Source organism: Leptopilina heterotoma, unplaced genomic scaffold (assembly GCF_015476425.1).
Source record: "Leptopilina heterotoma isolate Lh14 unplaced genomic scaffold, ASM1547642v1 Lhet_24, whole genome shotgun sequence".
Taxonomy (NCBI): domain Eukaryota; kingdom Metazoa; phylum Arthropoda; class Insecta; order Hymenoptera; family Figitidae; genus Leptopilina; species Leptopilina heterotoma.
The window spans coordinates 5,082,767-5,098,835 of record NW_025110956.1 but is presented as its reverse complement, the minus strand read 5'-3'; the positions used below and the strand labels follow the sequence as shown (position 1 = coordinate 5,098,835).

The window sequence follows — 16,069 nt, the reverse complement described above, 5'->3', positions numbered from 1 at the left end:
AAGTAGAAAACTTAATTTATTTTTAACTGAAAATAGAAAAATTAATTTATTTTTAAATGAAAATAGAAAAATTTATTTATTTTCAAATTTATAGTAAAAAAAGAAAGAAATTGTATTAAAAAATAATTAGTATGAAAAGGGTTTAGTGATTGGATAACTTCTTCTTAGGCCCATACATTTTTCTCTATCGATGAAGAGAGCGTCGGTTTTGAATTTAAGATCTTCTTGTAGATTATTTCTTGTTTTCAACAATTGTTGATGTTGGGCTTCATTTTGTTGTAATTTCAGATGTATTTCATTTACCAATGAATTGATTGTATTTATTTCGTCAACTATTCTGTAAATAGTAATTTTCCCAGAATGTTTTCTGTTTTTTTTTTTCTCTAGGAATATTAGTTTTTAAAAGGAGAGGAAAAATAATTTTCGTTTTACCTTGAGTAGGCGTAGTCTTCGCATAATTCGGCCTGTGGTCGATGAGTTCTCGCTTCTAATCTTGTGTGCGCGACTTTTAGCGACAAACTTTTGTCGATTATTGACTTTTTCATTGAATCAATGTTCTTCTCGATGTGGAAAATTTCTTCTTGTATCTAGTGAAAATTTTTCAGAAATATTTGGAATTTGTGGAATATTTTTAGACGTTTTAATATTTTAAACACTTTAATTTTAACATTTTAAATGTTTGAATATTTCCAATTTTTGAATATTTCAAAAGCTGAAATATATTTTTTTTCGTAAGGGTTCAAAATAAAAGTAAAATTACTTTATTCAAGTGATTTTGTATTTTGCATTTAGCGTCAATTAGTTCCGTTATTCTTCTGGTAAATGCATTATTAGAATTACTCCATGAATTCCAAGTTTCTTGGAGAACGGAATTTATTGTTCCCTCAATGTTTGTTCGTAATTGACTCGATCTCGATCTTTCCATCTGGGATTTTTTCACAATATTTTCGGAATATTCCGCCCAATTTTGAGCATTCATAATACTGAATAATAATTTTATTGAAATTTAAATTGAATTTTTACATTAAATTAATTTAATTATTTAATTTATTTAATATGAAAACGAGAGAGATTTGTGGCCTTTGGAACAAAGGCCACGAATCTTTCTCGTTTTTATATTTAAAAAAAATTAAGGTCCTAAAAAAATTTATTAATTATTTAATTAATTTAATTAATTTTAAAAAGGAAAAATCAATTTTATTTCAGTAATTTACTCACTTATTGTTGTATTTTTCAATGCCACCGAAATATTGAAGACCGTTACTATAATTATTTAATTTATGACACATTGTGTCTATTCCAAGTGCAGTCTCCTTATTTTTTATGTCAATTTCAAGTTCATTTTGAGAAGCTCTTCCATTTTTAAGCTGAAAAATAAAAAAATAATTGTTTTATACTTTGAAAAGAAATTTGTTTTTTCTTTAAATTTGTTGTCAAAACTACTTGATTTTTGCATTTCTCGATGTATTCTTTTAGTTTCTTTTGACAATTTCGAAATGTTTGGATTTCCTTCAGTAAAGCTTGTTCCGTCTCATCGTGTACTAATTCCGAACCTTGTAAATATTTAATTATTTAATCAATTTAAATTATTTTAATAATGAAATTAAATTAATTTAAGTTAATTATTAAAAAATTTAATTAAATTAATTTAAATTAATTATTATAATTTAATTAAATTGTTTTAGTTTTTTAAATTAAATTATTACAATTTAATTAAATTGTCGTTACAAATTGAAGAAAAAAAATGACATTAAATTGTAATAATAGAGAAAGTTCACCTATTCTATTTTCTCTTTGATATAAACATTCTTGAGTAATGTTCAATGGTTGACTGTTATTTTTAATCGCTTCTTCTAAATTTTGAAAACATTCTCGCATTTTTTTATTCTCATCAAGAAGACGCTCCAATTCGGATGTAATTTCATTTCTCCAAAATCCAATATCGACGATTCGTTCTCCAAGTTTTCGGTCAGATTCTTTTTGATCTTCTTCAACTTTTTCCTTTGCCTTACTAAAATTTCATTTTTATATTTATTTAATTATTAACAAAGCAAAAAAAGAAATTATACTCTTTATTATTCTTTTTTAAAATCTCTTTAGAAAAAAAATAAGTATTTTAGTTATTATTCTTTTTTAAATTTTCTTTAGCAAAAAAAAAAAGTATTTTAGTTATTTAAAAAATAACTGAAACAAAATATTTTCAATACTCAAGGAAACCAAAAAGAAATTTTACCGGATTAAATGCTCGGTGTCTTTTCTCAAATTTGAAGAATATTGCCTATTCGAATCGGCCTCATTGTACAATTGAATTTGATTTTGAACCCATTCGTAAGGGGTGTATCTTGTATATAAAGCAGCTTTAGCAGCGTGTGTGGAATTTCGATCGAAGCCAGTAATTAAATTTGGAAATTTCAATGGTTCCGTCAAAATTCCTTTTGAAGAATAACAAGCGTCGACGAGTTCGTTTGTCATCGTCTTGGATGGACTGAAATTAATGGTAATAATCTCAAAAATACATTAATTTTAATTTCTTTTTTACTATAAAAAAAACAAATAATTATTAATTGGTTTATAAATAGTTTGTTAATTTATTAATAATTAATTTTTTTCTTACAGGGAATTTAATTCGATGTTCTCATAACCCAAAGTTGGTCTCCATGGATGTGGTCGTGGTGTTTTATAAAATTCTCCAATTTTTTTTGGTACTGGATCACCAGAAATTTGTTCCATGCAAGGAGAAGCTAGAAACGAACTCCACGGTTGTAGTTGCTAAAGAAAAAAATCATTCCATATTTCTAAATTAATTAATAATTTAGTTTACTTATTAATTAATTACATAAAAAATAAGAAAATAAATTAAACAAATAAATTAATAAATTAGTAGTTGAATTAATAAATTAATCAAACAGATTAATTAATAATTAATATTAAATAATTAATAACAAAAAAATTAATGTTAATAGTGAATATTTGAGAGGTTCAATGTAATTAAACATTTTTCTTTGAATCTAATTGAAAAATGTCAGTTAACTTTTAATGGAATTCTTATATTTAATAATTCTTCTTCTAATTGAAAAGAATATTTGTAATTATTGATAATTTAAAATTATTAAAAACCAGTTTTCGTAGAAAATAATAAAGTTTCATGGAGAAAAAAATATTTACTGTATACGAAACCGTTTCATCTTCTTTTTTAACAATTTTATTAAAATCCATTTTTTACGACGTCATCGAAAATGTAAAAAAGCAAAAGTAAATAACCAAAAAATTAAGAAAGGGGAAAATTTTCAAAACATTTTAAAAGTTAATGCAAAAGTGAAGTAAACTAAAGTAAACACAAAATTTTTAATAATAAATGATCTGAAGTGATCAAAAGTTAATTAAAATACGTAAATATTTTGTTTTCATTCTCTCAAATCTTTTTTCCCAAAAAATTAATTTTTCTAATTAAATTACATTAAAATTACTCATAAAAAATTAAATTCTTTTAAACAATTTTATTAAAGTTTTTGTAAATAATTACACTTTTTTTTATTAAAATTATCTTGAATATAATTGAATTTTTTCCTAGAAATTTCACTACAATTATATTGATAATAATTGAATTTCTCAGAAAAATTTTATTATATTTACAAAAATAATTGAATTCTTGACAAGAATTTTACAATTTATAAAAATAATTGAATTGTTTCGTAGAATTTTATCTAAAATTTTTGAAAATAATTGTATTTTTTGAACGAATTTTATTAAAAAAGTTGAAAAGAATGATTTTTTTAAAAAGAATTTCATCAAAATTGTTGAAAATAATTGAATTTATAATTTTATATTAAAATTCTTGAAACCTAATTGAATTTAATTAATATTTTTAAAAAATTGTATTCTTTCGAGAAATTTTATTAAAATTATATTGAAAATAATTTAATTGCTCTAAAGAATTTTATTATTTTTGAAAATACATAAATATTCTTGTTAAAAACTTTTGAAAAATAATAAACAATATTTAATTATGTACTTAATAAGTGAATTTGCTTGTAAATTAATAATGATTAATTAATAGCAGATTAAATACAAAAATTTAAAAATAGAAATACAAAAACTCAAAAATTGAATTGCAATCATAGTTTATAATTATTAAATAATTATTCACCGCGCGCCGTATATTTAAAAAATCAGAAAGAACCGGAAGTCGGTTTATCACGTGTTCCAACGTTCCACTGTGTCACGCACTTGTCATGTGACAAGGGAACGGACCAAAGGCGCTGTCTCTCGCAGGAGCCTTCTGCTACTATTGAAATTGTTAAAGTTGTCAAAAGAATAAAAAAGAATTTTACTAGAAAATTGAAGTGTTTATTTAAATAAAAACATGATTATCAATTTTAAATTACTTTGGATGATTGGATTGATGTGTGGGTGTAATATTTTAAGCAGCAGTGCAAAAGATTCTGTACCCATTTTACTGTGGGATCACTATGGTAAAATTTCATCGTTTGAACCTTATAATCCTTTTCATACAACTACACACGAAGAATTTGGTGTTATTTTGAAAAAAAGATGGAATAATTCTTCACCACCTGTATTGGTACTTATTAAGGAGACATTTTGCAGTGAGGATATGATACGGAACAAGGAGGTCAGTATTATATATTTCATTCTGTACGAATAACTCAAACTCGTGACTATCATTCTCAACGTTTTCATGTGTTGATTATAAATCAATATTTTTCAACCCAGAGTGTATTTTTATTGTAATTTATTTTTAAACTGATATTTTTAATTGTTGATACATACGCTCGATATTTTCTTGATTTTTTAATTTTAGTTTTTTAGTGACTTCGTCATTATTTTTGTCTCTTTATTTTCATATTGCAGGTTTTTTAATTCTTTTTTCTATTTTAGTATCTAAATTTTTCTTCTTTTGGAAAATTTTGGTAATTTTTGGTAATTAGTAGGTAATTTTTCTAATAATGAGAATAATTTTTTCTCTTTTGTAGAATTTAGTGGACTTGAAGAATGCCAGTATTATGTACCTCAGTGCGGTTAAGTCTCCAGTACCGTATTTGAAGAATTTATTTTCGTATCAGCAAATAGACGAGTCAGAAGTTGAGTCAATTGGTGATAATCAATTGGCGATGGTTAATGTGAAAAATGTCGAAGACGCTGTGAAAATTTATAAAGTTATTCGTGAAACGAGTCCCAATTTGGTTACGATTCTAACAGGAAATTCTTGTAATATTAATCTTGAACCAGTAAGGAGAGTACGAAGGGCAGAGGTTGATGCATCAAATGACACTTCTCTATTTTTCAATAAATCTGACGGCCAGGTGCTTTTATACTCCAGTCAATTTCCCTTTATTAAGGTAAAAATTGATATCAATTTTACGACACTTACTTTTAAAGTTTAACAGGATTGCCACAGGTCAGGGAAAGGTCAGAGATTTTTATTAGAAGTACTGGGAAAATTAATTTTTCAGAATTTATAAGAAAATTCTGAATTTTTTTTTGTTTGCCTCATAAACTAAAAAATATTGAATTTTGGAGGAGTTAAAAATTATTGCAGAAATTCCATTATTTTCAAAAGTAATAAAATTCATCGCAAAAATTCAATTATGTTCAAAAGTATTAAACAATTCTCGTCAAAATTTCATTTTAACTTTATAAATAATAAAATTCTTCTTTGAAATTCAATTATTTTCAATAATTTTATTAAAACTCTTTGCAAAATTTCAATTATTTTCAATAATTTTACTCAATTTAATGATTTTCAATATCTACTATTGTAATAAAATTTTCCGAAAGAATTCAATTATTTAAAAAAAAAATGTTAATAAAATTCTACGCAAACATTTAATTATTTTCATAAATAATAAAAATTTTACAGGAATTCAATTATTTACGAATTTTTTAAATAAATTTTTTCGGAATAATTCCATTATTTTCAGAAAAAATAAACCTTTTTCTGGGATTCAATTATTTTTAAAAATTTTAATAATATTCTTTGCAAGAATTCAATTATTTTCATCACTAAGAAAATTTATTGCAGAATTTCTATTATTTTAATAAACATTTTTCATAAAAATTCTATTATTTCTTAACAATTTTAAAAAAATTCTACGCAAACATTGAATTATTTTTAACAATAATAAAATTTTTTGCATGCGGATTCTATTATTTTCGTAAATAATAAATTCTTCTCCAAAATTAAATTATTTTAAAAAATTTTAATAAAATACTTAGCAAAATTTCAATTATTTTTAATACAATTTTAATTGAATTCCTCGAAAAATGACATTATTATAAAAAATTATATTAAAATTCTTCTAAAGAAATTCTAAAAATCTAAAAATTTAATAATTATTTTCTGTTCACATGTAATTAAATTTCTTAAAAAAACTCATTTATTTTCAAAAATTGTAATGAAATTTTTCAGAATAATTCTATTATTTTTAAAAGAATTTTAATAAAATTCTTTGTGGAAATTTTATTAATTTCAAAAATTTCAAATTATTTCAGAAATTTAATTAAGTTAAAAATTTTATTAAATATTCTCGTCAAAATTTCAAGTAACTTTATAAATATAAAAATTCTTCTAAATTCAATTATTTTCAAAAGTTTTCCTTAATTCAATTATTCTCAATATAAAAATTCAATAAAAAATTCTCATCAATTTTTCAATTACCTATTAATTATCAATTATTAAAATTTGTCCTTCAAAATTAAAAAATTTTAATAAATTTTTCGTAAAATTTCAATTATTCTAAATTATTCTCCTTCGAAATTCAAAAATTTTGATAAAATTCTTGATAAAATTTCAATTATTTTCAATATAAAAAAAAAATTAAAAATTCTCGTCAATTTTCCAATTATTAATTATCAATTATTAAAATTTTTCCTTCGAAAATTAAAAATTTTAATAAAATTCTTCGTAAAATTTCAATTATTTTAAATTATTTTCCTTCGAAATTTAAAAATTATAATAAAATTCTTCATAAAATTTCTCTCAATTAAATGATGTTTAATATATATATATATGTTCCAAAAGAATTCAATTATTTAAGAAAAATCTTGATAAAATTCTACGCAAACATTTAATTATTTTTATAAATAATAAAAATTTCTCAGGAATTCAATTATTTATAAATGAATAAATGAATAAATTTGAAAACTTAAATTTTTCATATTTTTAACTAACAATTTTAACCACAATTTTCTGGAATTAATTTTTTTTGAAAAACTTTAATTGCGAATTTTTTTAAAAATTATTTAAAGTTTTTATTTTCTAATATATATTTAATTAGACAATTTACGAATAATTTAAATTTTGTAAAATTGAATTAAATATCTACTATTTTAATAAAATTTTTCAAAAGAATTCAATTATTTATAAATTTCTTCACAATAATTCCATTATTTTCAAAAATAAAAAAAATTTACAGGGATTTAATTATTTTTGTAAATAATAATATTATAATTCTCTTTAGGAATTCAATTATTTTCGTAAATAATAAAACTGATCGCAGAATTTCAATTATTTTTAATACAATTTTAATTAAATTCCTCGAAAAATGTAATTATTCTTAAAAATTTTATTAAAATTTGTCGAAAGAATTCAATTATTTAAATAAATAATAAATGTGTTTACAAGGATTCTATTATTTTCATAAATAATAAAATTCTTCACCGAAATTCAATTATTTTTAATCAATTTAATAAAATTCTTGGGTAAATTTCAATTATTTAAATTCAATTTTAATCGAATTCCTCAAAAAATGTAATTATTCTAAAAAATTTGTTGATAAAATTCTTAATAAGAATTCAATTTTAAGAAACATTGAATTATTTATTTTTGTATTTGAAGAATTGAATTCTTGTAGAATTTTCTAATAAAAATTGATTTAAAAATGAATTTCAGTAAAAATTTTAGATAATAATTGAATATTAACAATATTATAACGTGAATTCTTAGAAATAATTAAATTCAATTATTTTCATAAATGATAAAATTCTTCAGAGGAATTCAATTATTTTCAAAACTTTTTATAAGAATTCAATTATTTTTAATAATATTATAATTGAATTCCTCGTAAGAGTTTAATTATTTTCAAAAGTTTTAATAAAATTCTTCTTGGGAATTTAATTATTTTTACAAATATGTAATAAAACTTGTCACAGGAATTCAATTATTAAATTTAAAATAAAAATTAATAAAATATTTTAAAGAAGTTACAGTAACAATATTTTTTTATAATACAAAATAATGATTTTATCACTCGGTCATCTTTAATTATAATAAAAAATGAAGTAATCGATCACTCCGAGTCGAAAACTCGGAGTGATCGATTTCTTCATGTTTTATTATAATATTCTTATAAGTCAACCCTGTTTAATAATTTTTCGAAATTTCTTCTAAACCTATTTAAATTAAATTCGAAATGATTTTTTTTTTAGTATGATATTATATTCTTTTTTTGTTTACAGACCAGTATAAACGGAAGTTTCGAGCAATTAACATCACTATCAAACGCATCGGACGCAAAACGTGTGAAAAATTCCATAATATTGGACCTGACATTTTCATTGCCTTCGGATCCGAAAATAGCAATAAAAATGAATTTCACCAAATCACAGGGTTACTATAATCTCATGAATATAACATACACCGATAAAAATCACCTTAATGAAATTGCATTGAAATGGAAAAAGAATCTATACGTACCGCAAAATTTCTCCTATAATTGTGGTGAAGAATTTCTCTCTCAATGGTTCTTTCAAAATGAAACTGGAAAGGATGCACCGAAACAAATAGTACAACTGAAATTTAGTGACATACAAATTCAATTGGACGCTAATAAGGCATTTAGTGAGGCATACGATTGCATTGGATTCACATCAATTCCAATATGGACGGGAATATTTGTAACATTTATCCTCGGATTAATTCTCATTTGGGGCCTAACAATGATTATTGATATTCGTACAATGGATCGATTCGATGATCCCAAGGGAAAGACCATCACCATTTCAGCGCAAGAGTGAAAAGAAAAATTGGAAAGAAAGAAGTTGTACATGTATAAAAGAAATCACTTTTTCCTCCCCCTGTAAATATAAGGTACGTTATAATCACATTTTTTTTCCTTTCAATTAATGATGTTAAAATACGCGAATTATTCGAAAAAAAAAATTTGCGCCTGACATCAGCTTATTTGATGAAAAAATGGGATTTAATAGACTATATTTATTTAGTAATCGTTTAAATTAGGACGTGTATCATAAAAGAAAAGGTGGTGGTTTCATTTTTCAGCTTGAATCATTCCCTCGTGTATGAGTCTGTTTTTATTTTTATTTTTTTGTCGTTTGAGAATGTTTATCTATAAAAGTTATTGAGTGTGAGAAAATTGGGGCCATACTGTGTATGATCCTTTATTTCACATCATCGTTCAAATACTCTGCACAAAACAGAAAAATTGTAAAGAATTTTTTAACTCTACTGACTAAAAAAAATGTGTCTTTTCGAAAAAAAATTCTTTGAAAATCTTTCTCTTTTTTTGCATGTAAAATTTTATATTTGACATTTTTTTTAAAACAAATTTTGCTAATTTCAAATTTTAGTTTCAAGATAAATATACCAGTCAGTAGAGTAAAAAAATTAATTTGAAATTTAGAAAAAGATTCAATTTGATAAATATTCAAAAACTAGATTATATTACCAAGTTACATGAATTTATTAGGAAGAAGAAAAAAAAACTATTGATATCGAAGATTCATTCCAATCTTAATTTATAATTATTAATCACGTCTAGATGGAGCGATTGATGTTTTTTTCTCTGTACTGCCACCTTTCATCGTTAATAAATTGTGCGTACAATGTAATGTAAAAAAATATCAATTTATGCTTAATTTACCAAAAAAAGAAAACAAATGTTCATTAAGCAAGAAAACAACTTGTATAAACACTGATTGAAATATGTATTATATAAAAATGATTATTCATGTGAATAAATCGTTGATTAATTGTAACAAAATAGTATTTCATTTCTTTTTTGAACTTTTCTTTTAATCGCAGAAAAAATAGTTGGAAAACCTTTTTAATTTTTTATAAACTGAAAATTAAATTAAAATCCGTTATTTATGTCGCTGGTATTTTTCTATTTTTCTAAACCTGTATTTTTTTTAATACAGAAACGAAACTTGAGAGAAAATAAAAGTGTTCTAAATAAAAAAGTCTTGGAAAAACCAAAAAGGGGAAAATAAAATTAAAATACATAAGTCGAAACAAAAAGTAAGATACAGACTAAATAGAATAGAATAGAGGTGTAAATTTAAAAAGAAATTCAAAAAAGATTTTCTTTCCGCTTTAGAATAACGAACAATGAAAAATTAAATCGTGAGTTAAAAATGTAAAAATCAATTTATTAAATACTGTATTAAAAACAAATTATTTTTTAGAGCACGCAGACATTTTGACACCATGCATTACGATAAATGCCATTGAATGAGCGGGTAAAGTAATAAAATCTCCAGTCTTCAAAAATACAGGATTAAAAGCTGGCAAATCGCCATTCGACGATAATTTCAATTCTTCTCCATTCATTTTAATTGTCCTGAAAACAAAAGTTTTAATATAAATTATTTGGATATTTTTACGCAGTCCTAGAAAGACCATAAATCGGTAAGAAAAATGTATCATAAAAATAAAGGAAATACAAAGAAAATAAATTTACACAAGTAAAAAATTAAAAAGTTGTCAGTGAAATAATAATTTTTAGAAAAATATAATATTTAAACATTCGAATATATATTCATGATCCTAAAGTTCTGAACGTTAAAAATAAACGAAATTTATTTCTTTCTTATTCAAATTAAATTTTTGCGTCACTAGCAAAAAAATTAATTTTTAAAGTTTTTAAATGTAAAATATTAGTTTTTACTTTTTATTGTAATCAGTAGGGAAATAATTAATGAAAATTTATCAAAAATATTCACTTTCTTCTTATTCTGGTAATAATTTCAATTCTAAATTTTTCTAAAATTCAATTATTTTCCAAATTTATGGTAAAAATTCTTCATAAATACAATTCTAGTATAAAAATAATTTTTAAAGGAAAAAACATAAAAATTTTTAAAATAAAAAATTTATTTCAATTAAATTTTACAAAATATCCAATTACTTAGAAATTTAATTTAATCTTTTTAAATTTATTTGCTGGTATTTAACTATTTTCAAAAAATTTTCTTTACAATTTTCCAAGACTAATTTTTTTTAATAATTTATAAATTAAACTATTCAATACTTGAATGATTTTTGTTAAAATCATGGAAAATAATATTGAGTTCTTTCGAAGAATTTTATACAAATTGTTTTAAATAATTAATTATTTTAAAAATATTTATGAAAATAATTGAATTGTTAGGGAAGAATTTTATTAATATTTTTCTTTAGATAATTTAATTCTTTTTTTGAAAATGTATTTAAATAATAGATATTGAAAATAATTGAATTTCATCGATTAAATTCATTATTTGTCGAAATAATTGAATTCTTGCGAAAAAATGTTTACAAATTTTTGAAAATAATTAAATTGTTTTTTTAAATTTTTTTTTTTTTTTTTTTTGTTTTTTTTTGTAATGCCAATTTAAAAAAAAAAGAAAAATGTATCTTTTAGTGTCACAAATCTAAAAGAATATCCAAATATGTAGTATCAAATCGTAAAAAAAGTAATTTACCATATTTTTATTTTAATTATACTTGAATAAATTAAATAATATACAAAAACTGATAAAATACCTGGATTGCAAATCATCAGCAGTAAGTGTATACAAAAATGTGCTACTTTTCGAAGAAGCTGCGAATCCTTGAATGAGAATTTTCACTGGATAATTATTTAAATTCATTCCGTAAATAGTGACAGCGGGCATTTTATTGATAAGCGATTTTCCCGCCGTACAATGAGCGTAAAGTCGGAGTGTTCCAAAATTATTAGCCGACTGAAGTTTTAATACTTTATTGGAAACAAAATCCTTATAGAGAACGCCAATCCACCAATCGGGATTTGGTTGTCTATCGGGTCCCACCATTGCGTAATTGCCACCAAAAAATGATTGTCTAATTATCACTTGAAGACCAACACTCGCCGAATATCCCAATTTATCGAGAAAAAGAAAGCCAGCGACAAATCTGTTTGACATATCCGGTGCACCGCCACCAAACGCCGAACCTGTCTCGGCTAATTTCAACAAATTTTTGTCATTTATTTTTTGTGTTTAGGTAAAATGATAAAAATAATGATTTACTTACATAGCCACATGGAAATATTCCTTTTCACAGAATTAATGACTTCTTGAATTGATTTTATTTGATTTGGCAAAATATTGAAAATTTCCGGGTTCAGAAAATCTGCAACTTTTGCTTCTCTTCCATTGAGATAATATTGATGCCACGATAGAAAATTAACAGAATTTTCATCATTTTCCAAAAATTCTTTGACATATTTGTCACCGTTTTGTGTTTTGTGTTCTGTATCTCCAATGTGATTTGCTTCAGGACCAATTAAAATACTGTCATCATATCCGGTTTCATTTAACAATGATCGTAAATTTAAATAATCTTTGGCTAATTGTTGAGCCGGAATATCAACGTTAAAGACGTGGCGAAAAGAATTTGGTTCTGTGAAATAATTATATTTTCCATAATACCTTTTTCAATTTTTTCACACTAAAAAAAATTGAATTTTGGAGAAGTTACAAATGATTGAAGCAATTCAATTATTTTCAAAACTAATAAAATTCGTCGAAAAAATTCAATTATGATTTAAAAATTTGATTTAATTTGTTCAATAGAATAAATTAAATAAATATTTTCAATAGAATTTAATAAATATTTACAATACATTTTTAATTAAATTTCTTGAAAGATTAAATTATTTTCAAAAATTGTTAAGAAATTTTTCCAAAGAATTATGTAATTTATTTTCTAAAAAATGTTAATAAATTCTTCGTAGAAATTAAATTAATTTTATAAAGTACAAATGATTGCAAAAATTCAATTATTTTCAAAAGTAATAGAATTCTTCGCAAAAATTCAATTACGTTAAAAAATTTAAAAAAATTCTCGACAAAATTTCAATTATCTTTAGAAATAATAAAATTCTTTTTTGAAATTCAATTATGTTCAAAAATTTTTCTGAATTCAATGATTTTCAATATATGTACTATTTTAATAAAATTTTCCAAAAGAATGTAATTATTTCAAAAAGTTATAATATAATTCCACGAAAACATTAAATTATTTTCATAAATAATAAAATTTTTTACATGGATTCTATTATTTTCGTAAATAATCAAATTCTACTCCGAAATTCAATTATGTATTTTCAACAATTCTAATAAAATTGTTGGCAAAATTTCAATTATTTTTAATACAATTTTAATCGAATCCTTCGAAAAAAGTAATTATTCTTAAAAATTGTATTAAAATTCGTCGAACGATTTCAATTATTTAAAAATTTGTTCATAAAATTCTTAATAAGAAAACATTCAATTATTCAAAACATTATTTATCTTTGTAGTTAAATCATAGAATTCTCGTAGAATTTTTTAATAAAAATTAATTTTAATTAAAACTTTAGATAATAATTGAATATTACAAGCACTATATCGTAAAATTTTAGAATTTGAATTTTGAAAACAATTATTTTAATTTAATTCGTTCAAAAAATTCAATAATTTTGTAAAATTTAAATAAAATTCTTCGAAACAATTCATTTATTTTTATGAATTGTAGAATCCTCCGCAAGAATTTAATTATTTTCATAAATAATAAAATTAATGTTTCGAATGAATTCAATTATTTTCAAAACAATTTTAATAAAATTTCTGGATAGAATACAATTATTTTTAAAAATATTATTTCGGTATTTTTTCAAGGACCTTGAAAATATTTATATTTAAATTCAATTATTTTAAACTATTCTTCAAAAAAATTTAATTATTTTTATAAATTTTAAAATTCTTGTCAAGAATTCAATTATGTTTGTAAATAATAAAAATTCTACTGAGAAATTCAATTGTTTTCAAAATTTTAAGTAAAAATTATTTTAAAAAACTCCACTATTTTCAAGAATATTGAAATAAATTCTACAAAAGAATTCAAATAATTTTGAAGAATTTTAATAAAAATCTTTTCAAGAATTAAATTATTTTCAATATACAATTTTAATTACATTTTATAAGTTGCAGGAATTCAATTATTTTCATAAATAATCTATTTTTCTTTTTAAGTAATTCAATTCTCGTATAACTTTCAAATAAAAATTGATTTAAAAATAACTTTGAGTTAAAATTTTAGATAATAATTAGATGCTAAAAGCACGAATTTTGAAAAATAATTGGATTTTGAAAAGGTTTCACATTAAAATCTTTGAAAATCTGAATTTTTTAAAAAATTATTAAAATTAACTGATTTAAAGAAGAATTTTAGTTAAAAATTGTAGAAAATAATAATTAAATTTCAATGATAAAAATAATTTTAAAGAACTTACAGTAGCAATATTTTTATAATTATAATAATGATTTTATCACTCCGTCATCTTTAATTTATTAAAAACCATGAAGAAACCGATAACTCCGAGTCGAAGACTCGATTTCTTCATGTTTTATAATAAATATTTTTGTAAGTTATTGAATTTCAAAAGATTTGATCATTTTTTGAGTAGCTAATATTTTTTAGAATGAATCAGAATATTTTTAGGTTCTCAGGGAAAAAGTGAAAATTTTCTCTGAAAATCAGGGAAAAACAAAATTAAATTTTTTCTGTCAACCCTGAATTAGTTGACAATTTTTTCCACTTCACCATTTCCAAGTTGCCAGTCAATATTCATTCCATTCGTTAGGGCAAAATTCAAAATTTTCCTTGCATTCGAATTATTCCAAGTTCCATTAGAATTACGAAGTAGAACATTAAAATCAAAGAGCATTCGTAATTTTGCTTTTAGTGCGAAGTTATATAAAAGTACAAAATCCTCATCTGTTATTGTAAAATTACTAATGTCATTATCAAATTCATTTGTTGTCTGACGATCGTAATTGTATGAAGTCTGAAAAAATAGTACTTTAGAGTTTTATTATTTTCTTTATAGTTTATTTTGCCTGCGAAATATTAAAATTTTAATAAATAAAATTAATTAAATAAATAATTAATTTAATTAATTTTTATTAATTAATTAATTAATTAATTAAAATTAATAAATAATTAAATTAAAATAAAATTTTACAAACCTGATTGAAATATAAACAATCAGCTGAAGTTCCACCGAATCTAACATAAGCTGGACTCAAGTGTCGTGCCAATTTAATAAAATATTCGTTTGCAATTGGAAATTCCTTCATATTTCTCAATAAAGATGAGTCGAGGCCAAAGGAGAGGAAATTTTCCGAAGTTGTTTGCAGAAGAGATTGTCGAGGATTCAGAAAAAATACATGTCTCTCCTTATTTGGTAGCGATCGATTCAAATTCCATACAGAGAGCATTAAAAAACAGAAGCACAAACTTACTATCAAAAAACTCAAAATCGAAGGTCTTCGTAAATCTGAAAATAAAAAATAGTTTATAACCTACAATTCTAACCTATAACTTTTTGTTTCTCGTCTCGTTCGTTTGTAACCTAATTTCACTTTTATATATAAATAAAACGAATTTTAAAAAATTTATTTTTCCCTCTGGAAATTATTTATCACCTAATTATTAAAAATTAAAAAAAGGCTTACTGCTATAAAAAGATATTCCATCTTGATTAAGATTTTCATACTGATTTTTTCCTCGATCTTTTCTAATTGAGTAACTCATAATTACAAAATATTTCGTCGTTTCCTTTTTCACACAACTTTCTCTAAAATATTTTGTTTTTCCATACAAAATTAATTAAATTAATCGAAATTGTAGGGTAGACACCGGTGATCGGTGATATTATCCATCAAACATTATTCAAAACCTCCTGAAAAAATTAACACGAAAACAGCTGATTTCTGATCACGTGACACAATTTACAAAAATTACTTTCAAATCACGAAAATTGTC

The 16,069-nt window shown here is 22.4% G+C and overlaps 3 protein-coding genes across 3 annotated transcripts; 1 reads left to right on the top strand and 2 right to left on the bottom strand.

Annotated features, from left to right (window-relative positions):
* Positions 1-21: 21 nt before the first annotated feature.
* Positions 22-3,216, bottom strand: LOC122503005 (tektin-3-like). The gene is made up of 9 exons (XM_043613386.1): positions 3,166-3,216; positions 2,615-2,769; positions 2,234-2,485; positions 1,779-2,011; positions 1,444-1,553; positions 1,219-1,367; positions 761-983; positions 433-587; positions 22-337 (listed from the first exon to the last, which is right to left on the bottom strand). The coding sequence occupies exons 1-9, from the start codon at positions 3,214-3,216 to the stop codon at positions 127-129; spliced, it is 1,539 nt and encodes a 512-aa protein (XP_043469321.1). The 3' UTR covers positions 22-126.
* A 1,011-nt stretch (positions 3,217-4,227) lies between these two features.
* Positions 4,228-10,014, top strand: LOC122502824 (V-type proton ATPase subunit S1-like). The gene is made up of 3 exons (XM_043613092.1): positions 4,228-4,630; positions 4,992-5,357; positions 8,476-10,014. Exons 1-3 carry the CDS (start codon positions 4,364-4,366, stop codon positions 9,031-9,033), a joined length of 1,191 nt encoding a protein of 396 aa, XP_043469027.1. The 5' UTR covers positions 4,228-4,363; the 3' UTR covers positions 9,034-10,014.
* Positions 10,015-10,386: 372 nt separating this feature from the next.
* On the bottom strand, positions 10,387-15,980 carry LOC122502823 (heparanase-like). The gene is made up of 6 exons (XM_043613091.1): positions 15,760-15,980; positions 15,271-15,581; positions 14,846-15,089; positions 12,293-12,661; positions 11,783-12,221; positions 10,387-10,598 (listed from the first exon to the last, which is right to left on the bottom strand). The coding sequence occupies exons 1-6, from the start codon at positions 15,836-15,838 to the stop codon at positions 10,433-10,435; spliced, it is 1,608 nt and encodes a 535-aa protein (XP_043469026.1). The 5' UTR covers positions 15,839-15,980; the 3' UTR covers positions 10,387-10,432.
* Between the last annotated feature and the right edge of the window lie 89 nt (positions 15,981-16,069).

What these genes read in the sequence shown, in the direction of transcription:
- LOC122503005 (XM_043613386.1), bottom strand. Translation starts at nt 3,216, where the DNA reads ATGGATTTTAATAAAATTGTTAAAAAAGAAGATGAAACGGTTTCGTAT. An exon ending in ATTGAAAAATACAACAATAA is followed by an intron (nt 984 to 1,218) that starts GTGAGTAAATTA and finishes ATTATTATTCAG; the next exon opens with TATTATGAATGCTCAAAATT. An exon ending in GAAGACTACGCCTACTCAAG is followed by an intron (nt 338 to 432) that starts GTAAAACGAAAA and finishes TACTATTTACAG; the next exon opens with AATAGTTGACGAAATAAATA.
- LOC122502824 (XM_043613092.1), top strand. Translation starts at nt 4,364, where the DNA reads ATGATTATCAATTTTAAATTACTTTGGATGATTGGATTGATGTGTGGG. An exon ending in ATATGATACGGAACAAGGAG is followed by an intron (nt 4,631 to 4,991) that starts GTCAGTATTATA and finishes TCTCTTTTGTAG; the next exon opens with AATTTAGTGGACTTGAAGAA. An exon ending in GTCAATTTCCCTTTATTAAG is followed by an intron (nt 5,358 to 8,475) that starts GTAAAAATTGAT and finishes TTTTGTTTACAG; the next exon opens with ACCAGTATAAACGGAAGTTT.
- LOC122502823 (XM_043613091.1), bottom strand. Translation starts at nt 15,838, where the DNA reads ATGAGTTACTCAATTAGAAAAGATCGAGGAAAAAATCAGTATGAAAAT. An exon ending in TGGAATATCTTTTTATAGCA is followed by an intron (nt 15,582 to 15,759) that starts GTAAGCCTTTTT and finishes TTTTATTTTCAG; the next exon opens with ATTTACGAAGACCTTCGATT. An exon ending in GAATATTTCCATGTGGCTAT is followed by an intron (nt 12,222 to 12,292) that starts GTAAGTAAATCA and finishes TGTTGAAATTAG; the next exon opens with CCGAGACAGGTTCGGCGTTT.